Here is a 25,611-nt window from a genome sequence, read left to right on the forward strand (position 1 = left end):
TTCCACTGATCCCTCACCACGGTATCTGAGAAGGCTTTAGGAAATAATTAGGCATCTTGATGCAGCTAGATGAAGTTCTGTGATTTTACGAGCCCCATAAATACAGGGTTTTATGTGACTTTTACAAAACAGCATCAGTCTTCAAATGTGAAAGTCACCTGTGGGCTGCTAATTAAAGAAGTAAAATGTTACCCTCCTTCTCCAAAAGATTAGCTCTAGAGCAGCACCGTTGCTGTCCGTGGCACGTGGAGAATGTTAATCAAAAGATGTCCAACAAATAATGTGCAATCACTCCATATTCCACTTCTTCTCCTAGCATGGCCTCCGCTCAGAGAAAATGTCTCTGATCACCTTGATCAGGCAGCACTGCCCCATACTCAGTATGCCTTCACTTGGCTGTTTGCAGCCTGATGGAGGAGGTCCTTCTGTGTATATGATTGTCTTATTGGTTGATAAATAAAGTACTGTTGGCCAATAGGAAAACAAGATAGGTGGGGCTAGGAGTCAAGGAGGATTCTGGGAAAGGTAAGAGAAAGAGCAGAGTCATCGTGGGAACCCAGAAAGACAGGACACTTGCCGATGGTGTCTGATAAGTCTTATAAAATATATAGATTTGTGATAATTAAGACTGAGCTAGCAGGTGAGAAATCCTAGTCATTGGCCAAGCAGCAATTGTACCTAATATAAGTCTCTGTGTGTTACTTGGGACATTAACCTGGCGGCAGGTGGAACTTGGGCAGCCTGGCAGAAAGCGCCCATGTGGCAGCAGGACTCGGGCAACTTGGCGGAAAGACTTATTGTTACAGCAGCCCACAAAAATCTACCTGCACTCTACTTTTTCTAAAAGCATGTCACAGCTCCCATGGTTCAAACTGAATATATCTTGTGATTTAAAACACCATACGACCCTGACATCCCAAGATTTCTTTTTGATAGACTTCATCTAGGCCTGTTTTCCCAATACCACCATGAAGGGCACATGAGCCAGCTAAAGATGGCACCAAGGGGAAGTCAGGAGGGCAAGTTCTGAGATTTTTACAAAAGAGAGTGACTGGTTGCCAAGATCGGACCAGATGAGGCCCCTGGATGAACGGCTCATGTTCACTAGGTAAAGTATAGGAAACCTAAGCGCATGATAAGCTGACCTTTAAGACCATTGGCTGGCTGTTTTCCCCCTCTGTGGTTTTTTGCTTTAAAAGATGCTTTCGAGGCACTAGGGAAATGTCCAGATATCTACAAGAATGATACCAACTAACCATCTAAGCAACAGTGGAGAGGCTACCTTAAATGTCCTCCCCTGATAATGAGATTGATGACTAATTTATATGCCATCCTAGAGCCTTCATCCAGCAGCTGATGGAAGTAGAAGCAGATACCCACAGCTAAACACTGAACTGAACTTGAATCCAGTTGCAGAGAAGGAGGAGTGATGAGCAAAGGGGTCAAGACCAGGCTGGTGGGAGATCTTGGCCCCCCGACTGATCACTGGGAAACCAGCATGGAACTGATCTAGACCCCAAGGGGTAAGGTCAGTAAGGTCAGTAAGGAGGCCTCAGAAATCTATGGGGCCTCTTGTAGTAGATCAGTACTTATCCCTAGCATGAAATGGACTTTGGGAGCCCATTTCACATAGCGGGATACTCCCTCAGCCTAGACACATGGGGGAGGGCCTAGGCCCTATCCCAAAGGCTATGACAGACTCTGAAGCCCTCCCCCATGGAAGACCTCACTCTCCCTGGGGATCAGAAATGGTATGGGATAGATAAGGTGTTAGTGGGGGGGGCTGCAGGGGGCAGGGAAGGAGAGGAGGGAGAAGGAACTGGGATTGAAATGGAAAACAACCTTGTTTCTAATTTAAATAAAAATGGAGAGAAAAAAGATGCTTGCAGTGGGGCAATAAACAAGTTCTTGCTTGACTAGACTCCCTGAAGAGTCTGATTGTCTCCAGGATCCTGGGAGGCTGGAGAACGGGCGAGCAGTGAACTTACCCCTTCCTCGGACCCAGCTCAGCCTTCCATGGTTGGGCTAAGGCCCTGCATCTGGTGCTCTTAATGTGGGGGATGAAGGACCTATATCAGCCAAGGCTAAGCCATATCTCAGGGTAAGTGAGACCTTTAGTATGGGTAACTCTATTATCAGTAAGAAGGGAGAAGGGGAAGGACTGGAGAAGTCTGCCAAAGATGAGGTAGAGGAGGAATGGGCTGAACCATCTGCCCCAGATAACTCCAGACCCCTCCTGGGAGAGAGGAGGTTGGGTCCCCCTATACCACCCTCAGGAAAAATCCGTGGGACCTGGACCCCTATGATCAACCGGACAACAGCAGGTCGAGACCTGGGGGCCCAGTTTATGTGGAGGCATACCTAATCAAGGGGGGATGCAACAAGGGCCCCCCAAGCCTACCTGATAAACTTGGCCACTGGCCCAGGCAGTCCTCTAGACTGGTATCCTTGGGAGGCCAAGGATTTAAAGAGCAAGGCAGATGGCCCTAATTCCCCTTGGCCACAGACCTTGCTTCAGGACATCTCCTACTATCCTTGCATCCCCAAAGACTGGCTGGATGTGGCTAAAGCAGTCCTCCCTAGTTGTCAGTTTATCAAATGGTGTGCCTTTTATAAGGAGGAATGTAGGGTATGAGCTGAGGCAAATAGACAAGCTAACCCCGCTATCCCTTTAGCTATGCTATGCTGTCAGGAATGGGAGACAGCTACTCCCCTGGGGTCCAGCAAGCAGGGGTCCCTGGGCCATATCGGGATCAAGTAAGGGAGGCTGGGTTGAATGCCTGGGATAAACTGGATGATGGGCCTCTGAGTCCCCCACAGCTGGGGTGAGGCAGAAGCTTAGCAAGCCCTAGCCAAAGTTTCTAGACAGGGTCCAACAGAGTGTTCAGTGCAAGTGGCTGCCTGGAGACCTCAGAGAACAATTTATCAAACTGCTGGTATTGGAATGGATGAATGGGAACCATAGAATGACCTGTGCAGGATTAAAAGACAGTTCCCTGCATATATGGGTGGTAGCCTCCCAAGATGTAGGTACCCAGCAAAAACAATCCCAGTCTCTGGCCAAGGCCTTAACAGGTACAGATGACCGCCATGACCGAGGTCATCACCCAGTTCCTGGCAATCTGGGTCAAGGGTCCTTGAGGCCTCTGGGAAAAGGGACATGCTTTTAGATGTAGGCAGGGGGGACATTTTAAAAGAGACTGTCCCAAACACAAACCCCCTAACAGGCCAAGAGGGGCTAAGCCCCCCTCCACCCCATGCCCTTGGTACAGGAAGGGATACCATTGGAAGAAGGACTGTAGATCAAAATTTGACCTAGAGGGGAAGCCTTTAAACCAGAGGAGGGGCAGCCTCCAGCCATATTAAAAAAGGGAGGAAGCCCCTCTAAAGGTAGGATTAGAGGGTCTCATACCCTGACAACACAAGCCCACTGGATTGTCCCTTGATTGAAGGATTTAGCCCAAAAATGACCATTTCTATAGGTGGTAAGAAGTTTCACTGCTTGATAGACACAGGGACAGATAGGACAGTACTATTGTGGGAATTACCAATATGGAGCCAGGTAAAAATACAAGGGAATTTATTAGGGAAAAGCCTTACTTACAGAGCAACCTAGCCAGCCAGCAGAGCAGCAGCAAGTACAGCAAGCCGAAGATGAAATAGAAGAATGGCAGGCCACATGCACACCCCTCACTCTTAAACCTTCCATATGTTACCCTGATCATGCCCTCACAGGCGTGGTCAGGTATACCTGTAGGCAGCCCCTAGCAGGTGTGGTTAAGATGTCCCCTACACAGTACTCTGGGAGGAGGAAGCACCTTTCACCTAGGAGCTTGCACCTGGGCCCCCGATCTAGGGAATGGGAGGTGACTCCCAATCCAGAGAAACAGTGACCATAATGTGCTGGACCAGCCCAGACTGGGACCAAGGGAAAATATACCCCTTAGTAGTCAAAGACCTTACTGCCAATTTGCTGGGACAGAACATGCTGGAGCCAATTGTATGCCATTGTGAGCACAGATCATCAGGCTTTTTATGAGGATATCCTGGAAGAGGAAGAGGCACAAAGGATGGGAAAGGACCTAAAAGGGGTCACAGAGAAGGATTTTTTCAACCTCCACAACTACAGGCGGGAGCCTGAGAGGTCTATCCAGGTATACCCCCAATCATAAGGGCCACTGCCTCCAGAGTGCTGCCTTTCAGATGGGCACCGGGAAAACCCGTATGGGTGGAGCAGTGGCCGCTGACTAAACCCAAGCTGTTAACATTCCATCAGCTAGTGGACAAACAATTAAGACTTGGACATATCTGCCCTTCTATGAGCTCATGGAACACCCTGGTGTTTGTAATTCAAAAGGCATCTAGGGCTTGGCACATGCTCCAAGATTTGCACAAGATAAATGAGAGGATGGAACTAGTGGGCACCCCCCTTAAGGGACATACCCTGGACTCCTGATATTCCCACAGAATATACATTTATGGTAATTTATTTTAAGGATTACTTCTTTTTTATACTGCTACATCCAAAGGATTGTAATAAATTTGCCTTCTTTGTTCCTTCACTTAATTATTCCAAACCTGATCAACGTTTTGAATGGGTAGTGCTACTACAGGGAATGACTAATAGCTCGGCCTTCTGTCAACAGTATCTTGCTACTCTCTTAAGGCCTATGCTAAAGTCAAAGGATTCAATAATATATGCTTATATGGATGATTTAACTTTGGGACATCAGGATTCAGCATATATGGAGGGCTTTGTGGCCAATGTGCTCCAATCGATTAAAATAGGGGATTTACTGTGGTCCCAGAAAAGGTCCAAAAGGTACCCTCCCTTCAAAGTACTTGGGTCGTGCCTCACATTGACACAGACTACCCCTCTTAAGCCTGTTCTGGAAGTGCCTGAATCTATGACACTGACCCAGCTCCAGCAACTTACTGGGGGAGATTGACTGACTAAGACCCTGGGTGTCAAACCCACAGAAGACCTGGTAACCCTGTACACCCTGCTAAAGGACAAGGCGCCTCATGATAATATAACCTGACAAAGGAACACCATGAGATGCTCCTTGTCTTTCAGAAGGCCTTCAACAAATGATCTCTAATAAGGTATTCAGAGACTAGGCCCTTGTCCCTCTAGCTGTTTGCTGGAGCCTCCCTGATTACAGCAGTTCTAACCCAGGAGGGGGAGCCATTCAAATGGATTCATATGTCTTTGGGAGGAACACCCCCAAGCAGTCTAGTCTCAAGCAGATCAGCTTGCTCACGCCATCATAAAGGTCAGGACCCAAGCCCAGTGACACTATGGGCTAGACCCCCATACCATTGTCTTCCTCTTCCGGGTGACAGATGTTGAATGGTTTGCTCAGGCTAATGCCTACCTTTTTCTCACCTTAGAAGGATTTATGGGGAGTGTTGATTGCCACTGTAGGCCATCCAAATGGGCTCCTCTTTTACAGAGACTCCCCCTTAAGGTGCCTTCCTTGTTTTCATCTGAACCCATCCCCAAAGCCATTTGCATCCTCACTGACTGGGGTCAAGCGGGCTCTGCCTATATTGCCTTTAGGGAATACCAAGGGACACCAAGCCACCAAAGATTTCAACCCTGCTAGGGTTCTGCCCAATATAAGGAAATGCTGGCTGTGACGCTGACATTACAGGACATCTCCGAACCCTGCAATCTTTTTTCAGACAGAGACAGTCTCTATGTGGTTAACTTACTTCCCCATATCCCACAGGCACACATTCGGTTAGGTAATAACCCTATATCCCCCCTCATGGTGGCTCTTAAGGCCCTTTTAGAGGGTGGAGGGGTACCAATTTACCTTCAGTACCTTTGGGGGCACTCTGGCCTCCCAGGATTTCTGACTAAGGGTAATGAATGGGCAGACAGACTGAAGATAGCCCCAGAGGCACTAACCCTTCAGGAAGCCACCCAATTGCAATGATATGACCCATGTCAATGAAGGGGACTACATAATAGATTCCCAATGATTCCTATAAAAGAACAGAAAAAGATAGTTCACACCTACAAATCATATCTAAGAGTTCCTCCTCTAAAGCTGCCAGGAGTTAATCCTAGAGGCCTGTGGCCCAATACCCTCTGGCAAACCTATGTTACTCATTTTTCAGCTTTTGGCAAACAGAAGTATGTTTTTGTCTCCATAGACACATATTCAGGGGCCTGTTGGGCCACTGCACATACAGGGGTAAAGACCAAACATGCTCAAGTACATTTCCTCCCATGTTTTGCAACCCTAGGATTACCCACACAGGTTAAGACTGATAATGGCCCTTGCTTTGCCAGTAATTCCATGGCAGAATTTTTCGATAGATAACACAGCAAACACACTACAGGAATCTCTTACAACCCTCAGGGACAAGCAATTGTAGAAGAAACCATCAATGTCTTAAAGAACAACTTTTCAAACAAAAAGGGGAGTCAGCCCCCATTTAAAACTAGGAATGGCTTTATTTACTATTAATATTTTGAATTTTTCTAAGGGAGCAACCGAATCTAAGTCCCAAAAAAACATTAAGGCCACCTAAACCCCAAACCCCAAGTTAAGGTCAAATGGAAAGACCCTATAACATCCCAATGGAGGGGCCTAGACCTGTTAATTACAATGGGAAGAGGATTTGGATGTGTCTTCCCCATAGGGGAGGAAGTGCCTATCTGGCTTCTGGCCAGAAATCTTAAATTCCTGCCTGTTCCCACAATGCAGGAGGATGACCAAGAACATGTTGACCAACAAGGAAAAGAAACAACAATGGTGGTCAAGGCTCATCTTCCGAAATAAGAGGGCGAATACAATGATACCTAACTATGTCCAAAGACCTCAAACACTTGAGAAGCTCTTGTGTTCTTTAAAAAGTACAGATGACATCCACTTTCTGACCACTCTGATGCTCCTGCTGCTGATGCTGACTGCTCCAGTGACCAACCAGCAGAACCCTCATTGTCCTCAAAAGGTGACATGGATGATGGTCAATGCTTGCCAATGGAGATGTCCTCAACAGTACCACGAATGAGACAGTCCCCCAGACATGGTGACCCATGCTCTTCTTCGACCTCTGTGTCCTGGCCCAAGGATCTTGGGATGAGGGAGACTGGACCCCTCTTCATCAAAGATGGTCCGAATGCAGAAAGTTGTGGGGATGCTTCCTGCCCCACATATTGGGCCCCCATTCCCCAGGCTGCTCACATGTTCCCAATAGGGCAGTCTTACGGGACACTGACTTTTACAATCAGTGTAAAGCAATCAAACAGCAGTGGACATATGCAAATGTGGTGGGGCAGATGCCTTCTTCTGTGCACAATGGGGGTGTGAAAAATGAGGGCGGGCTCCTGGATAAGGCAGAGTGGGCCCATTAAGGTCAAGAGGGTGAACCATCCCAAACTCACCTGGGATGCTCTGTATGACCCTGATCTCCTTCCTGTTGGGTCCCTATTTTATAATAATAACCTTAATTTGTGTCTTTGGGCCTTGCCTTTTCAATAGGCTGGTCACACTAATTAGAACAAAGACTCAAGAGATCCAACTGATGATCCCTCATGTACACTGTGATAGGCTCAACCCTGAGGATATATCCCTTTTGAGTGAACCTTGACAAAGGGTGCTATAAGAGGTGAACCTCATCAGAGGTGTCAAGAAGCCCACACTTCAAAATGAGGTGGGTCATGTTCTAAAACAAAAAGGAGGAATCTGAAGGGCACATGAGCCAGTTAAAGATGGTGCCAAGGGGAAGTCAGGAGATGTTTACAAAAAAGGGTGACTGGTCACCAAGATGGAACCAGATGAAGTCACCACATGAATGGCTCATGTTTACTAGGGCACTTAGGCATGTAATAGACTGACCTTTAAAACCATTGGCAGGCTATTTTCCTGCTCATGGGGTTTTGCTTGAAAAGATGCTTTCTGTGGGGCAATAAACAAGTTCCTGCTTGACTAGACTCCCTGTTAAATCTGATTGTCTCTGAGATCCCGGGAGGCTGGCACACTTACCCTTCCTTGGACTCAGCTCAGCCTTCTGTGGTTGGACTAAGACCCTGCACCACCAGACATAAAGACCAGGCTCAGAGTAGATAGTAAAGCTCACAGAAACAAAGTAAGCTGCCCACAAACATGGGTGGGATCTCATTTCCAGCTCCCAGTTGATATGTGTATGATGGACACCCGAATGGGGAATTTAGGACTAGGTAGCTAAGTGCCAAGGATATACCTGGACATTTAGTGAAAAAGAGGGGCATACTAATAGATGACTGACCTAACCCACTCCCAAATAAAAGAGACCCCATAAAAAATAGATTGTCTTATGACTGGATTCCCCAGCATGCTATAAATTAGACAAGGGTAAACATATCTAAACATAGGTAAGGACTTCTCAAATGTTCCACCATGAAAAATGAGGACTGCAGTAATTTAAACATTACTTTTATGTAATCAAAAAAGATGGCTCATGCAGTAAGGCTCTTGCCTCACAAGTATGAGTAACTGAGTTTGGATCCCAGAACCCATGTAAAAAGCTCAACATGGAAGCACATGCCCAGAGACAGCAAAATTGGAGGCAGACAGGTAGATCTCTGTAAGCTTTCAGATCAGCTAGGCTGGCCTCTTTGATGAGATTCCAGGCCAATGAAAGACCCTGACTTAACAAAAGAGGAAAAGATGCCCGAGGAAAAATACCTACACGTGCCATGCATTCACACATCTAAACCACTTATACAAGTGAATATATACATACAAAGTAGAACATAGGCCAAGTGCTTATATATTATCATAATAAGCATTTATGAGAGCCCCACCCCTTCTCTGTCCTGATCAGATTCAGTACACCTAGGCAACAGCAGAGGGGACCAAGTGCCCCTGATATTTCTTTTCTACCTGGTTGTCCCTCATGGGAGCTGTCGGAGGAAGGAACATAGGGAACCATGTCCCAGAATAGAGCAAAATGTCAAGACTTCAGAACCACAATCAGAAAGAAAGAAACTAATTCATCAAGACAAACCCCTTTTATCCTGAACATTTTCCTAAACCCAAACTCCAAGTCTCTAAAATATAGTTCCTCATTTTTAACACATGTGGATTTTAAAGTCAGCCTAAGTTTTGTATCAAACCAAGCTTGAATCTCCAAGCACTGTGAGAACCACAACCTCTAGCCATCTAGTCAACCTTCTGAACTCCTGTTTCTGGAACTTGTAAAGGGTGGGAATGAACATAAAACACTGACTCTTGAGAAACTTCCAAATAACCCCAGATTTCTCTGAGCTGTAGTTCACTCCCAGCCCAGCAAATCCAGGTCGCTCTGAACCACAGTTCACATCCAAGAACTTACCTCACTATCAGAGACTTCTCTGTCATTGATAACGAACCGGAAGCTGGCATCAGGTGAAAGGTGCTCTGCCTGGAGCCAGAATCGGACCTGACCCTTATCAAAAATCTCATAAGCTAATTCGGACTTCAGAGGAATTGCTACAGAAGGAAGAGAAATCGTAAGTCAGTGGTGAGCAGGTCGCCCTCAGATGGACAGCTGAAGATCAGAAGGCAGCATCAATCCCAGTTCCCAAACATTTCAAGAAGGTGAGCCATGGAGTATTGCCCAGGCTCATGAGAACCAGACATGAACATCATGTGAAAAGCCTCCTGATTGATGAGTTCCATGAACCTCTCCGGACATTGTCAGAAGTTGAGGAGTGACTCTATGAGATGACTTTTGCTAAACAACTAGCTTGGATTAGGAACAAATAGGCAAATTTCCACATCATAAGCTGGCATTTCTTCTAAGTGGGTCATTATAAGCCTAATGAAGGCCCTCCCTCCTATTGGTCTGCAAATGCATATATGAAGCAGGGGGATTACTTACTGGGGTTCTTTATCTCATTGCTCAATGCCATCAAACGTTCAAGTTCTAAAAGTAAGAAAAAAAAACACTTCATCAGCTTTGATCTGTGCATTCAGAAATCTGAACAACATTGTGGTGATTTGACTAAGACCAACCCCCATAGACTCCTGTGTTTTAAAACTTGGCCTGTAGAGAGTGGACTATCAGAGGTGTCGACTTATTGGAGTAGGTGTGATCTTGTTGGAGGAAGTGTGTTACTCTGGAGGTGGGCTTTGAGATCTCATACATGCTCAGTTCACACCCAGTGACTCAGGCCACTTCCTGTTGCCTGAAGATCAAAATGTAGGAACTCTTATCTCCTTCTCCAGCACCATGGCTACTGCATGCTGCCATGCTCCCCACCACGACTGATAAAGGACTAAACATCTGAACTGTAAGCCATTCCAATTAATGTTTTCCTCTATAAGAGTTGCCATGGTCAAGGTGTCTCTTCACAGCAGCAGAATGCCTAAGCCAGACATCAAGGCTAATTTCACATCACCAAGATTTACTCTGAGAACATGAAATAAATGTAAGGACAGAGAACGGGCTTTAACCTTTAACACACTAGCAGTCTGCTCCAGCTGGAGTCCTCACCATGAAACCCACTTACTAAAAGGACAGTTGAGGGTGAGACATGGGAGTGTTTGACTGGGCAAGGCAGGTACTCTGGAAATCTAGAATAATCTGCAGAGTATGGATAAAGCGACAACTCTGGGGATGACTACTCTCTCTAACACAGGAGGAACTTCCTGCAGCTAACCTGCTCCTGGGAACATGCTGAGGCTAGTGGGTTTCTTTCCCCTTCCAAGGTTTCCTTTTGCCTTGTTCAGATAAAGTGAAGTTCCCTTATTCAGCCAAACCCTCATCGTGGCAAATTGCAACAGGGTAAAAGCAGAATGCATGGCTCCAGAGGAAATCCTGAGAAAAGTCAGAAAAGCTGAAGTTCCAAGATGTCTCTCCATTTCTTTCCCTTTCTTCCTCTCCTCCTTTCCCTCACAAACTTAGAATTCATACATATCAATCAAAAGCAAGTTTCATTTGACCATTGGCTTGACCATGAGGACCTCTGTTCCCAGTGACACCTCCCAGCAGGGATGTGCATAAGTTAAGAGAACTACACCTGGATCCCTGAGGTCTTGCTTTGGTCACCAGTTATATAACACATGGTGGAACCTTCATCCTATGCATCTACATAAAGCTGTAGTGCAGAATGCCTTGTGTGAACTGCCGTGCAGAGGACTACACCACTGCCCAGCCTTCTTCCTGATCAAATGTGTTTTCTCTGTATTATACTCGAACTCTGAAAGTGTGACAAAGCTGAGAACGGCAACCTGTATCAGGAAGATGTTACCTTCCTCATCCAAAACGAAGCTGGAGGACACACCATCCGTGTCACTTACAGATACAGAATATGTCCCTATGTCTACTTTATCTGGATTCTTAAAGTACAGCTTTGAGCTGAAAGGAAAAAGAAAGGCAAGCGTTAGTCACTTCTGCCTGCAGAAGCCAAAGTTCACACCCTCTGGCTTCCCGGTGACTTACTGATCACCCTCAGTGTGAACCTCAAACCGCTCCTCATCAGCAATCTCTTCATAGGCCTTGCACCAGGTGAACTGGGAGGCATCTGTCATTTCCTGGCAGTCAAACCCGAGGTAGATGTTGCCCTCCTCATCCACACCAGCGCTGATCTCCTTTGTGCCTGTAGGGGATGGGCAGAAGCGGAGGATCCTCAGGAACACTGTGTCCCCTAGATTCCCTTTCTAGACATGAGGTGACACAAGCCAGGTAGAAGCTTGTTTGACATTGGCTGCATCATCGGTTTTATTTAATGTCTATCCGAAATTGACCAGAGAGGCTTGGAAGAGCAAACACCCCTCAGGGAGGTAGTCAACAAGGTCAGCTGTTGGCTGTGCTGATGCCATTTGTATCATTAAACTTCTGCTAGCTTCCACTCCAGCACTTCAAAAACCCCTGGACTGCCTCTCAGACTGACCTGTCACCCCCAGGCCATAACCTGGATAGTTGTGCTTACACTACCCCGTATTACACACACATCTTCCTTCTCCATGTCCCTTATTCTGTGTCTTCTGGTGAATGAGGGATGCTATTTGTCTGGTATGTGTTAACCAAGGTGAATAGTTGGTCTGACACCAGACATTCATGATACAGCTGTTAGAAGCTAGGGGTGGGAGTGGAGAGAGGGATCAGCCATTAGAAGCATCTGCTGCTCTTTCAGAGGAGCTGGGTTCGATTCCCAGCACCCACATGGCAGCTCACAACCATCTGTAACTCCACTTCCAAGGAATCTAATGCTCTCTTAGAAGGCTTCTGAGAGTACTAGTCATATGTACAGCTAAACAGTCATACATATAAAATAAAAACAAATCTTTAGGGGGTAAGGAATAGAGAGAGGAAGAGAAGGAGCAGGAGGGGGAGGAAAAGGAGGAGGAGAAAGAGAAGGAAGAGGAGGAGGAAGAAGAAAGGAGGAGAAGGAGACGGAGATGAAGGAGAAGGAGGAGAAGGAGGAGGAGGAGGAGAAGGAGGAGGAGGAGGAGAAGGAGGAGGAGGAAGCGTAGAAGGAGGAGGAGGAGGAGGAGGAGAAGAAGAAGAAGAAGAAGAAGAAGAAGAAGAAGAAGAAGAAGAAGAAGAAGAAGAAGAAGAAGAAGAAGAAGAAGAAGAAGTTGTTGTTGTTAAAGAAGTTGTTGTATTATTGCTGCTGGTGGTATTGGCATAGACAGGCAAAGCTAAGCTCTGCTGGTGAATGGAACTAAAGTCATTAATATAGATGCTCCTAGGTTACCAAGAAGATTTAAAAATAAAGGAAAACAGAGACAGGAGATCAGGAGGCCCCAGGTGTAGACCATGGAGGTCTCAGCTCTTGGCTCCATCACCTCCCTGAAGCCAGGCACACAACCAGGCTGTGTATCCTGTGGGTTGGTTTGTAGACCCAGAGGTGCCACTTTGCAAGATCACCTCACAAGAGTCTGATACAACCAAAAAATGGCCAATAGCTTTATAGCCTTCTGGTCTCACCCCAACAGCTGTATAAACAACAACAGTCCCCTGTGGACATTGTTCGCTACTCCTAGAACAACCTCTCCACACCAGCAGATGACCATATGCTCAGGGGCTTAGAGTAGTTGCAGAGCCTGGATGTAGTCTATCTTCTTCTGTCAATCAAGTTCTGCTTAAAACATGCTTTGGGGGGGGGGAGCTTGTGGGAAGTAAAAAGAGTTCAGTGAGGAAGCAGGTGATGGGGGTGTATATAGTCAAAATGCATTATATTTAACATGTATGAAATTATCAAAGAACTTTTTAAACCCTTAAAATGGCAGGGTACATATTCATGCATTTAAGCATGCTTCCGCCCATGCATACACATACATACAGAGCATGAGTACCCCCCTCAAGGTCCTGCTGTAGGGTGACATCTACTGTGCTAAGCAGCTGAAGGGTGGGACTCACCTGGCCTGGCCTCCACAAGCACAGGTTCCGATGTGTCTGATGGCTTCCCTGGTCCACTGGCGTTCACCGCTCGAACTCTGAATACATAGGTCTTGCCTTGCTGCAGGTCACAAACCTTGAAATGACAGAAGAAACATGTGCCAAGGCAGACAGTGCCCAAGCTCACTGAAGGAATAAGCAGATGTGGGTTTGTCTACATTCTTTTGTTGCTCTGAACACTGAAGTGTAGAATCAAATGCTATTGACTAGGTTACAAACTGGTGGTGATATTTAGCACAATTCCCCAGGAGCAGATGCTGTTTAAAATGTAGTTTCTAGCTGTTAAAATCGTCCTTTAGACATTCCATAACCCAACCAGTCTCTTTTCACATGTATGCACATGCTGCCATTTATATTGTGGCTGGATTCCAAGGTAACCATTTACTCAGTCAAAGGAGACTGTTTTCCATGGTGAGTCTGTTCTGCAGAGCAGACTGCTGCCTATGCCTCTACCAGTGTGCTTCAGTGCCTGGCACAAATGTCACCTTCCTTGAAAGAAGGGTGCCCAGGCTTCTGTCTCAACCACATCAAGAGAGGCCCCCTGGGTCAGGAAAGGTAAACATCAGAGGATGAAGGCCAGGAATGCAAAGACGCTGGCACACTGACCCAGTGACTATAAAACTGCAAGTGTTTAAGTTAAATATTTGAAAAATGAGGGTGAACTCCTTTACATGGTGCATGTGTCTATGTGTTTGACTGTGACCCTGACCCTGAGTACAGATGTGCAGGTGTGTATGCATGTAAGTGCATGTGGCAGTGCAGGTGTGTGTGTGAGAGAGAGAGTGCTGGTATGCATGTGTGGGATGTGGTGAGTGTGCATGTGTGTATATATGTGGGCACAGTCATGCATCTGTGTGCATATGTGTACATGGGTGGGTGAGTTCAAGTTTGCATTTGTATATATGTGCATGCATGTGGGTATAGGTATACAAGTATGTGTTCGTGTGTGCAAATGTGTAATAGTACAAGTATGGTACATGTGTGCAGACAAGTGTGAGTGCTGGTGTGTAAGTGAAAATATGTATATGTACATGTGTGCATACAAGAACATGTAAACAGGTGTACATATGTGACAGAACAGGTGTGTGTACATGAGTTCATGTGTGTACTTCTGAATATGTGTGCAGGTGTGAGAGTACGAATGTGCATATATCCATATGTGGGCTTCTGTGTATGTATATGTGCATGTGTGTGAGTACAGGTGTGTAAGAGTATGAAGGTGCCCATATCTGCATAAGAGAATGTGTATATGCAAGTATACATACAAATGGGTGCAGGTGCACATATGTGCGTGTTAATACAACGGCGTATGTACATGTGTGAGAGCACAGGTGTGCATACATAGGTAGATATGTGTGTTCACATGCATGCATGTGTATCAGGTGAGTACAGCTATGTGTAAGTACACATGTGTTAGCACAGATGTGTGAAGGTGTGGATGAGGGTGTGCACGTGCATGCATGTCTGTGTGTGTGTGTGTGTGTGTGTGTGTGTGTGTGTGTGTGTATGCTGCTTATCAACCATGTAAGCAATTACTATTATCTATAATTATTAAATACAATTATTAAACAATCATTATTAAATAAATAATTGTTAAAGATAAGCAATTACTCCTAGCCATCATAGGAACTAGGTAAAGCAAATGTTGGGCTTGAGGTCAAGGCACATAGTTAGACGCCATCATCCTTGCCTAGGTCGGAAAAGGGGCCTCTGCATACAAGGGGTGTGGTCCTGTAATGGTAGTTTGGTAGGCTGCAGGGTGGGAAGAAATGAGCAAATCTGCACAACTTCCTGACAGTGAGTGTGTGAAGACAGCACCACCTCCTCAAGGATCTTTGCTGCCCTCTTCTGGAACTTCCTGCACTTGCTCTGTAGACCTTGGAGGTGAAGTCCCTTAAGATGGTGGTCTTCATGGAATCTCACACCTAGAGACTTTGGGCCAGTTTACTAAAGAATCAAAAACATGAATGTGAAAGGGGTGACAAGTCACCTTTAAATAGCGATTTGGAGTTGCTGTCTCACTGGTGGTCTTCCACTCCCCCGAATCCTCTTCCTTAAAATCCACAAAATATCCAGACACAGGGCTGCTGCCTGAGTACACCGGGGCTTTCCACAGCATGACCAGAGAGGTGTCTCGGACCTCGCAGAACGTCAGGTCATAGGCCGGACCTGAAAAGTCACTAAATCTGAGCCCAGCCAACTCAACCAAATCTAACTACCATCATCACCATTGTAGTGACCCTGCTGCCCCTGCAGGGGCCTCTCATCCCACCACTGCAAAGACTCTGCCACCTGGGTAGGGGCCTCCCACCTTCACCAGTGACCCTGCCACCTGGGTAGGGGCCTCCAATCCCCACCACTTACATGACCCTGTCTCCTGGGCAGAGGGGGCCCACCACCATCACTCCAGTAAGTCCCCTGCTGCCTTGGCCCTCTCATGTGTCCTCTCCACATTCACATATCACTCTCTCTAGAAGGTTCCAGATGTCGGGGCTGGAAAGAGAATCTACCTTCTATCCCCTCCATCACATACCTGGGTGATCGTGAGTGTGAACCAAGTCATTCACAGTGCTCATCACTCTCTCTGGCCAGCACATGAGCATCACACAATCAATGTGCAGAAACAGGAGGGGTTGCAATCACTGCTACAAACCTCCCAACATGCTAAAACATGTCACAGTTCTCTCCAAGGTACCAGCAAGTCCCAAGAGTCTGAGACTGACTCCCCATTCCCAGAGGAGCTCTTTAGAAGCAAGGGGAGAGAGGCAATGTTGCCCAACTTCTTCTTAAATAGATCTTACTGTATCCTATGTGTGCTGTTAAAGCAGTTTGTACAAAGTCTTCAGGAAGATTCTTGAGCTAGGCCTGGTGGTGCAGACATGCCATCCTGACTACTCAGGAAACTGAGGCAGGAGTATTGAAAGTTTAAGTCTCAGCTACAGACTGTAAGCTAGCTTGGCAACTTAGTAAAACCTCCTCTCAAAACAAACAGACAAAAAAGAGTGATAATGGATACAAGTTATGAAAGAGAATATAAAGTTAATAGTGTCCCTGTTCTAACTCTGTCATAGACTTTTTATTTTTGATAGATAAGCACATCAAAATATATTTGATAGCAAAAGAATAAAATCCAAGGTGAAGCTCCACAACTTCAGAATGCCTACAGACTGTGGGTCCAGTTCATTTCAGTGTGTGGTTTCTTTTTATTTTTGAGTTTTTAATATAAAGTTGAGTTTTTTTAAAGAAAAAGGCGGCAGATGTAGCTCCATGATAGAAGGCCTAGCTGGTAGGAAGGCCTGGATTCATCCCCAGGGGCTGAAAAGGGACAAGGGGGCAGGGAAAGAGGAAAAGAAATAAGGCAGGGAGGTGGGGGGAAGGTTCTGAAGAGCCATTCCTAAGGGGCCCAACTTAAATTAATGAAAATGAGGAAAGAAAGAGGAAGGGGAGCATAGGGGTGAGGGAGAGAAAGAAGAAAGGAAGAAGGGAAGGAGTAAAGGAAAGGAAGAGGGAGAGTGAAGGGAGGAAGGAAGGAAGGAAGGAAGGAAGGAAGGAAGGAAAAGACAAGGAAAGGAGAGTGGGAAAGAGGGAGGGAAGGAGGGATTGGAGGAGGGAGGAAGAAGAGAAAGAGGATAGGAGATAGGACATGAAGTCAGGACTGAAACAATTATACTTCTCAGAACTGGGGGCCCCTGATTCTCAACATCAGAGGCTAACACAGGAGTGGGGACCTTGATGATCTGCTCTGCCTTGACTTGGTCTAGGCTTGTGGCTCCCTTCCTGCCTGGAACCTTTTGCCCTCATCTTCTCTTGGCTCCTTAGGAGCCAATGGTCACTGCCACATCTGGGCCCCATATCAGGTGCCAGCTGCCCATTGTGGACTCTGGAACACTCCCTTTCCTCTGTGTCCTGGGCTAGTGGCTCCTTCCATGCACCACCTCCCACTCTGTACTCAAAGCCCCTTCCATGGCTGTGCTCAGTTGCATCTGTCCAGTCTCACTGCCACATGCAGCTCTTGCCACAGTTTGTATTGTGTGAATGGCCACCTTCTCACTGTGGAAGTAGGTGACAACAGAGTAGCAGACAAACGTCTGCTATGGGAGCCCCCTCTGGCCAGCCCTGCTGATGTAGGGAGGCCTGTCTGGGAAGACTGTCTCACCAGGTTCTGGCGCTGTCCAAGCCTCACACTTGAAATGCTCACTGGGATCCGATGGCTGCCCGATCCCAGCCAGGTTGATGGCAGCAATTTTGAACTCATACAGTGAGCCTTCTGTCAAGCCTTCCACCTGCATGGATTTTGTTTCAATTAATATAAGAACTTGAAGCAATGTTAAAATGCATAGAGGCAAAGGAGGACCCGTGATGAGTTTGCAAAGAGAAATGTAAGTGGAATGAACAGTGCTGGGAAATTAAACTATGTCATTTAAAGAGGCCATTCATTTCTGCACCTAGTATGTGGCAGTCATGACATCAACTCTAGGATGGCTTCAGGTAAGAGTTGACCTGAGAGAAAAAAAAGCAATGCTCACCAAGAGCAAACCAGGAATGGGGGGAGGACCAGCTCCAAGCCCTGATCCGTCTCAGCAAACCCACCACTGCAAGGAGCTCACAGGAACCCTGACTCCAGCCTAGCTAAGTAATGCTGGGTTAACTTTCAGCTGTAGTCACTGAAGCTGTCACCTGTAGTCACTACAAAATCTACTCCCTAAGTTCAAGTGCTTGCGGAGTTTCGTGGTTTTTCAAGTTGCTACAGTCTTCGGTCTGCACTGAGCTTTGGGGTCTCTGTCAGTCATGGGCAAGACCCTAAAGGAAGACGTTTGACCCTGCAGCTTGGTAGAATAAAAGCCATATCCAGGTCTGGATACTGATTTCCAAAGTGAGATCTTGGTGGTTAAACTGCTTTATTCCTCAGAGGACAGAGCCATCTCACCTAGAGAAGAAGCAAGTAGTTCTTCCAGGGGCTCAGGCCCAATAGCTACTGGATGCTGAGGGTGAACTTGAAAAGTATCAATATTGTCACACTAAATTTATTTGAGTTTAAGCCACATATATCATGTAAGCATAAATATATTTTAAAATGTTACAAAATTATATTATAAAGTATATCATAAAGCAAAGTTTTCCATATGAAAATTAGGCTGCCAAGGACTTGCCCCAAATTCTCATTTTTCCAATGTGTCTGCCATGATCAGTCCTTATGTGTTGGTGATGAGGTTAATCCATTCATCACTGCTCAAATGAGAAATCAAAGGCTTTCAAAATCAAAATCAGGGGTTGGATCCAGACCTCTTACTCCCTCTGCATCTGGGTGTGACACAGGGGACAGGGGATGATAAACACTGGAATTTCTAGGAAATGGTGGTGTGGTGGTTTGAAAGAAAATGCCCCCAAGGGAGTGGAACTTGTAGGAGCTGTGGCATTGTTGGAATAGGTGTGATCTGGTTGGAGGAAGTGTGTAACTCTGGAGGTGGGCTCATATATGCTCAAGTCACACCCAGGGTCTCAGACCACGTCCTGTTGCCTGTGAGTCAAGATATAAGAACTCTCAGCTCCTTCTCTAGCACCATGTCTGCCTGCATGCTGCCTTGCTTCCTGCCATGATGATAATGGACTGAACCTCTGAAACTGTAAGTGAGCCACCACAATTAAATATTTTCTTTATAAGGATAGCCGTGGTCATAGTGTCTCTTCACAGCAATAGAAACCCTAGCTAAGACAGGTGGTTATCAATGAAGAGCAGTGTCCTCCCATCGGCACTTGCTCAGCTAGATCCTTTCCCACTCCCCTGCCTCCTCTGCCCTCCCTCCCCCTGCACCAGGCTGGGATCCTAGGATAAAACACATCATCTGCACCAACGGGCCATTAACTGACCATGAAGTCTACTCAGTTCCTGACATGGCCTCTTTATTGCTTCTTAGCTTCCTAAGATCCACCTAGACCCAAACACATACCCTCCTAATTCTAGGATTGTTAGACGACTTCTATTTCAGGATCAAAGGACCTAAAAGCCAATGGAACTCTGGAACTCTGAATGAAGGAGTCCACCCCAAGGTCACCAAAGTTCACCTGGGCAAAAGCAGAGGACAAGCAAAAACCAACCGTTAAAATCCTCTCTTTGACAGGTGAAGAGTTGACTTCATGCCAGTTCTTATGGTGTACTTCTCGCTTGTCCAGGTAGTAGCCTAGGATGGTTGAGCCACCACTAAATTTAGGCACTTTCCAGCCCAGGGTCATGGAATGGCCGTCACAGTTGAGAAGGGTGATCCCGTATGGGTGAGAGGGGACAGCTACAAGAACACAGAAGCATGACAGTCACTGGGGCTCTATATTCCTCATCCCACCAAGCAACCACCTTTGGAGTCACAGGGGAAACAGAGGCACAGGCACCACTGCTCCTCTCACAACCTCCTTTAAAGTGGGTGAGTTTAACAATACCAGTTCCTTTCATCTGTATCCAATGCTCTCTCTAAATGCAGTTTCAAGAACCTTGATGATAGAACAGGGACCTTTTTGAACCTGGTCCTGACATGGAGACAACAGAGGCCCTCCAACCCCTGAAGATAACACCTTTCCAATCTACATACGGGAAGAACAATCACCGTGTGGCCAGAAGGGAGCAGCACTACCCATTGCATGTGTTTTTACTTCTCAGGTATGAAAACTTTACACTAACATGGGTACATCATGTTTCCCTGTTTGGACACCATATCTAGAGGGATGCCACCTTCCTCAACAAGCTTAGGAGTGTGCGCGAGCTTCCCTCTGACTGGTTCATCCCCCATGACTGAGGGGTTAGTGAGCAAGAAGTCAATGAGTCGGGAAGCAGGGACAAACTTGAGCCTTTGGCTTTGGGTAGTAGGAATGGGGTAAAAGGCAAATAAGGATGAGCGCAAGTCCTTCTGGGAGGATAGAGACAGACATATGAATCAGAACCAAATGGTCTCTGCTCCTGTGCTCACCTGGGACTTGCCAGAGTCCTCGAACTATCCTCAGAAGTCCCAGAGCTTAGAGAAGTGGTGCACACTTCTAATCCCAGCATATGGAAAGCAGAGGTAGGTGGATCTGTGTGAGTTCAAGGCCAGGCTACCTACATAGTGAGTCCCAGGAGAGCCAGTGGCAACAAGAGTGAGACTTGAATATGAGGGATCACCTTGTCTAGGGAGAGCAGGGACATCTTGTCACCACTCCACTCAAAAGGCAGAGCCTCAGGATTCCTGGAACAAGATGGATCGCTAAGCTAGCCCTGTCCTAAAGCTGTAGCTTCAGTGGAGAAGCTCTGCCCAATAAATAAAATGGAATGTTATCTAGGGAGACCCCTCAGGCCTCCACACTCACACACCCACAGGGACACGAGCACTCACTCAGTCACTCACACACATGCTACACACACACACACACACACACACACACACACACACACACACACACACACACACACCACAGTCATGTGCAAAAAAAAAATTGGATCTGAATTGTCTTGTTTGATCAAAATAATAGGCATTTTAAATATTCATGAATAGGATGAAGAAGTGACATGAAAGCCACACAGGCTTTCTCTTTGAAAGCACACATTTCAAAGAGACAGTCATGGCAGGCAATGAGCTGCTGTGATGCCTTCCATATTTAATTGGCATGGTGTTGGCCTACTTCAATTTCCCCTCACACTGTCATTTCCAGGACGAACAGCCCTCTGGAAGGTGTGGACTCTGCAACAAGCCTCACCCCTACCACCTTTGTCCCCTGTCCATGGTCTAAGTGGTGTGGCAATTATTTATTCATGCAGAGAGTATATAACTCTAACCAGAGACAGAAGAGCCCATGAGCTACGTACTGAGGGCCGCCTGGACCTTGATGACTTCTGACTCCTGGGAGTTCTCGCTGGTCCCCACAGCATTGACAGCCTTAACTCGGAAGATGTACTGCTCGCCAGTGGTTAAGCCATGTACCACGAACCTGAGGAACGTGATCAAGAGTCACACAGCACAAGCCCCAGTTTGCTGCTTCCTACAGCTAAAGCAGAAGTCACTAGGGTCCTTCACAAAAATTCCCACTTGATCTAAACCCAAGTTTACTTTTTCTGTAAACCCCATATACCCATCCTCATTTCAGTGTCATGAATTAATTTAATATTTAGAGTAAAAAGGGCAAGCCATCAGCGCCGATTATACTGCATTTAGTGTCAAAGTCTAAAAGCCCCTGTCTTCAGGTTTTATCTGGAGGCCCTCTAGACTGCTATAGCATCCTATACCTCACATCCAAGAGGACTGTGCACGAAAACTGAATGCAGGACAGTGGTTAGAGACTAGGCCCTCAGATTCAGCTTTGACACCCACCAGACCATAATGTCTCTTCCTTAACCCCTGCAAGGCTCTGCTTTCCCTCCTTGGGAGTATGAATGCTCGGTCCTCTCAGAATTGCCATGAGCATCCAAATGGAAAGCAATCCAGAAAGAACTTGGCCCACCTGCCTTGCCCACAGCAGGTATTCAGGAAATATAAGCAGTTGTTATGAATCTATAGTCAATATGAGGGGCCAGCCTTCTGCAAGCCCCTCCCTGAGAATACACACCAGGTCTCTTCCTCTCATGGGTCTTTCTCCCATTGCTGGCAGTGGACTGATAGACCATCGAGTTGTAATTCTTTTATAGCCATGTATTTTTACAATGTGCCTTCTAAGAAGAGTTATTTTTATGGGAAGATGGTAAAGTTGCCACTGAGACCCTCCACAGGCTCCCCCTTCCCATGAAGCACGTCTCGCACAAAACACAAACCCAGAAATCTCATGTGTCTTGGGCACAGAACAGAAGCAGGTAGTTCCAGAAGTAAAGACTCTGGCTTCCCACTGCAAAAGACACAAGTCCCGAGGGCACTGCCCAGACAAGGGGTAGTCATTCCCTGCCCCAACTCTGTTGAGGGCTGAAGTATAAAGCTGCCCTTATATGGGCAAAGAAGGGTTTACCCTGCTGCATGGTGAGTAGAGATGTTACTCTGACCCCCACATAAATCTAATTTAAAATATTAAGGAAATGGCAATGATAGTTATTATTACATATTGTGTGCATATGTTTTATTATTGCATTGCATACCATGCATTTATATGATCAAAATAATAATAGAAAAGTTTTTTAATCAATAAACAAATTATCTATCTCAGGGATGGGACCTGCCTATCTCGTCAGCACTTAAGAATGTCACACCCCAATATGTGACTAAACAAAGGAATCATGTCTAAAGGGGAGTCATGGACATTCTACTGTGATCTCTCCAGCTCTGGAAGTCACACCATGTCTAGTGCCCTGCCTCTGTGACAGTGGGTTGGTTGCTAGGTGATGGGGGTGGCACCTGTTATATCCAATGGGTTTATGGTTGCATGGCTCCCACAGGTTTGTTCCTGCCACACAGCAGTCCACATAGTAGCCCAGCAGGTCCTCTTCATGCTTTGGCCTGTCCCACTGCACCACAACAGATGTCTTTGTATTCCTAGAGGCAAGCACCCGGCCAGGAGCAGATGGGGCCACTGAGGGGAGACAGGAAGATGGAAGCTGCGATCAGAGTGTAGTATAGACCACTGCAGAGAGCCACCTTGTCCCCAAGGAGTAGAAGCCAGGTTTAATATTCTACAAGAGAGTAAGTTCTGGGTGGAGCTGTGGGACTAGGGCCTCTTCCTGAGTCACATGGCTGACAGGAAAGAAATTTCCACTGTGGAATCTTCATTCCCATGGGGATGCTAGAGGTCCCAGTGCATGAGGCTTTGCTTGATGGCCATGTTAGAAATAAGACACGCTGATGCCCTATTTTGGAGACTCTATAAGGATACCCCACCCCCACATTGAACCAGTTTGACCATCACATCTTCTGTTTCTCCTTTCCCCAATGGGCAATAGTAAAAGAATCCTCAAGCCAACCACCTCAGACATATTCCCAGTGTCCATTGATTATTGTTACTTTGTGTATATGTCATTAAGTGAAAGAAAAGGCATGGCCTCTCCTTAGAGGCTACAGTTATGGTAGCTGTAGTCCTGGGCTTGAGTTCTAAGATTCTGGGTGACAATGGAAACAGGAGACAACCCAAAGAGGATCTGAAGGCAGCCTAGGTCTCCATCCCCAATACCAGCTCACTGTCATCTCCAGCTTTTGAAAGATGTGGTAAAAGGAGAGGGGGTACCCTGATGCTCAGAGTGAAAATGCCTAACACCAGTCACATTCTGCCCAAAGGCTATTAGGACTCAGGGGCCTCCTTAGAGAGCTAGACTTTGGGGTGGACTGCAATTCCGAGTTTCTACATGCATTAGTAGGTGTGGTGGCATATACTTATAATCACAACACTCCAGGGACTAAGATGAAATGATTGCTATGAGTTTGAGGGCAGACAGCACTATATAGTGAGACTCTGTCTCAATAAACAAAATAACAAACCACTTTTTGGCTTCATGAAAAGAGGATAGACCTTTGGAGAAACGCTGAATATTAGCCACAATATGGGGACATCCCTCCATCACTTGTGAATGGACTCAACACCATACATGAAGTCATGTGCAAAGTGCTCCAGAATCTTTATCCTCTCACTTAAGTGGTACCAGTGACACCTTATTTTCAGTCTGTTGTGGATTCTGGTTGTGTGCCATAACTTACCTATCATGTCCTGTGCCTGGATGGGTGGTGTTATCTCTGATGGGTCACTCAGGCCATGTTTATTGGCCGACAGAACCCGGAACACATAGGACTTCCCCTCAGCCAAATCGAAGACAGCATACCGTGGAGATCTTACTGCTGTCTGGGCATTGACCCGCTGCCAGCTGCCACTCCCAACTGCGGACTGCAGGAGGAACAGGACAGGAGGTCACAGTCTCAGAAAGATGGAAGGAGTGATAATTAAAGAGAGTTCAGGAGAATATTTATAAGATTCCATCTCCACTTAATGAGTCACAATCCAGTTAAAATGACATGACATGATCTACGTGTTCCCAAGAGCATAGGTCACACAATGGTGAGGTCACATATCTAAACCATGGACCTACTTAGCTCATTGAGTAAAAGCCTTTGGGGGAATTATATCATTTTGTTAAACTCAGTGTCCAAATTCATAAAAACTAAGTAAGGAAGAATACATAGGGTATAACAATATATCTTACAAAGTACAGAGATAAAATTTGTCAAATATGGTTCTATATGTATATACATATGTGTGTGCTTGTGCATGTGTATTGCCTGTGAATGTGTGTTGTACTAGGTGGTGACATAAAATGTGTATGCATTTACTTATATCCAGGTAATGAAGCCTATGACTGCTTAAACACATTTCCCTCTACAAGATCGCCATCCAGTGGCTGCATGGCTTGCATACAAATACTGAGCACTGATAGATCCACTTCTCAGGATACCAGCAGTCCCTGGGAAAAATTGGAAGGCGGGTACAGATGTGTAAACTCCACTCCTCCCTAAACCGTGGGGATGTAGGAACCAAACAGTTGAGCAGTAGCTCTGCTACAGGAGTGACAGAGCTCAGTTACTACAAGTTTCCATACTAGAGCAGCTACCCATGAGGGACCAGCCCCCAGGTCTCAACTCTACCCTCTGCTACTTAACCTCCTCTTATACAGCAGGGGTCAGACTCTCTGGAGACCAATGGGCTCACAGCCCCTAAGGAAAGCCAAAGTGGCTGCCTGAGAGCAACCTTCTTGGGAACTTGGCCAGAATACCTTCTCAATGAAGTACATCAAGGGCTCCTTGCCACGGGGAGAAGGAGGATCCCAGCTGAGGACGACATAGTTTCTGCTGACCTCTGAGGCCTGAACATTGGTGGGAGGTCCTGGAATCTGAACATCACCTGCAGGAAAAATGAACAGAGTGAGTACTGTGTGGTGACATTCAACCATTCCCCAGCATAACCTAGGGTACAAAAGACCACCCTGGTGAGTTTCGGGTATGGCTCTGCAATTAAGAGCAATGCTGTTCTTGCAAAGGATCTGGGTTTGATTCCTAGCACCCACATGGTGGCTATAACTCCAGATTCAGGGGATCTAGTCCCCACCTCTAACCCCTGAGTGCACCAGTCATGCACATGATACACAGACATATATGCAGACAAAATACTCATACCCATAAAATAAGTATTTTTTGAAAGATTGCCCCCACTACAGTTGGCCATTTCTACCCAGATATGGCAAAAATTTCCCAGGCTTCTTTATCCAGAGTCAAAGCAAAACACTCCATTAAAGATCACTCAATT

The 25,611-nt window shown here is 46.3% G+C and overlaps 1 protein-coding gene across 1 annotated transcript in view; it reads right to left on the reverse strand.

Moving 5' to 3' along the window:
- Nucleotides 1-25,611, reverse strand: part of Myom2 (myomesin 2) — a 78,656-nt gene that overhangs the window by 16,782 nt on the left and 36,263 nt on the right. The window contains exons 14-25 of the mRNA XM_027387747.2: nucleotides 25,082-25,209; nucleotides 24,015-24,198; nucleotides 22,725-22,899; nucleotides 21,215-21,336; nucleotides 19,483-19,670; nucleotides 17,543-17,669; nucleotides 15,377-15,555; nucleotides 13,348-13,462; nucleotides 11,425-11,581; nucleotides 11,234-11,340; nucleotides 9,862-9,906; nucleotides 9,334-9,470 (exon numbers count right to left, since the gene is read on the reverse strand). Of these exons, the coding sequence (XP_027243548.1) occupies nucleotides 9,334-9,470; nucleotides 9,862-9,906; nucleotides 11,234-11,340; nucleotides 11,425-11,581; nucleotides 13,348-13,462; nucleotides 15,377-15,555; nucleotides 17,543-17,669; nucleotides 19,483-19,670; nucleotides 21,215-21,336; nucleotides 22,725-22,899; nucleotides 24,015-24,198; nucleotides 25,082-25,209 (1,664 nt within the window). The remainder of the gene's footprint in view (nucleotides 1-9,333; nucleotides 9,471-9,861; nucleotides 9,907-11,233; nucleotides 11,341-11,424; nucleotides 11,582-13,347; nucleotides 13,463-15,376; nucleotides 15,556-17,542; nucleotides 17,670-19,482; nucleotides 19,671-21,214; nucleotides 21,337-22,724; nucleotides 22,900-24,014; nucleotides 24,199-25,081; nucleotides 25,210-25,611) is intronic.

The sequence above is a fragment of the Cricetulus griseus genome, assembly GCF_003668045.3.
Source record: "Cricetulus griseus strain 17A/GY chromosome 1 unlocalized genomic scaffold, alternate assembly CriGri-PICRH-1.0 chr1_1, whole genome shotgun sequence".
NCBI classification, from domain to species: domain Eukaryota; kingdom Metazoa; phylum Chordata; class Mammalia; order Rodentia; family Cricetidae; genus Cricetulus; species Cricetulus griseus.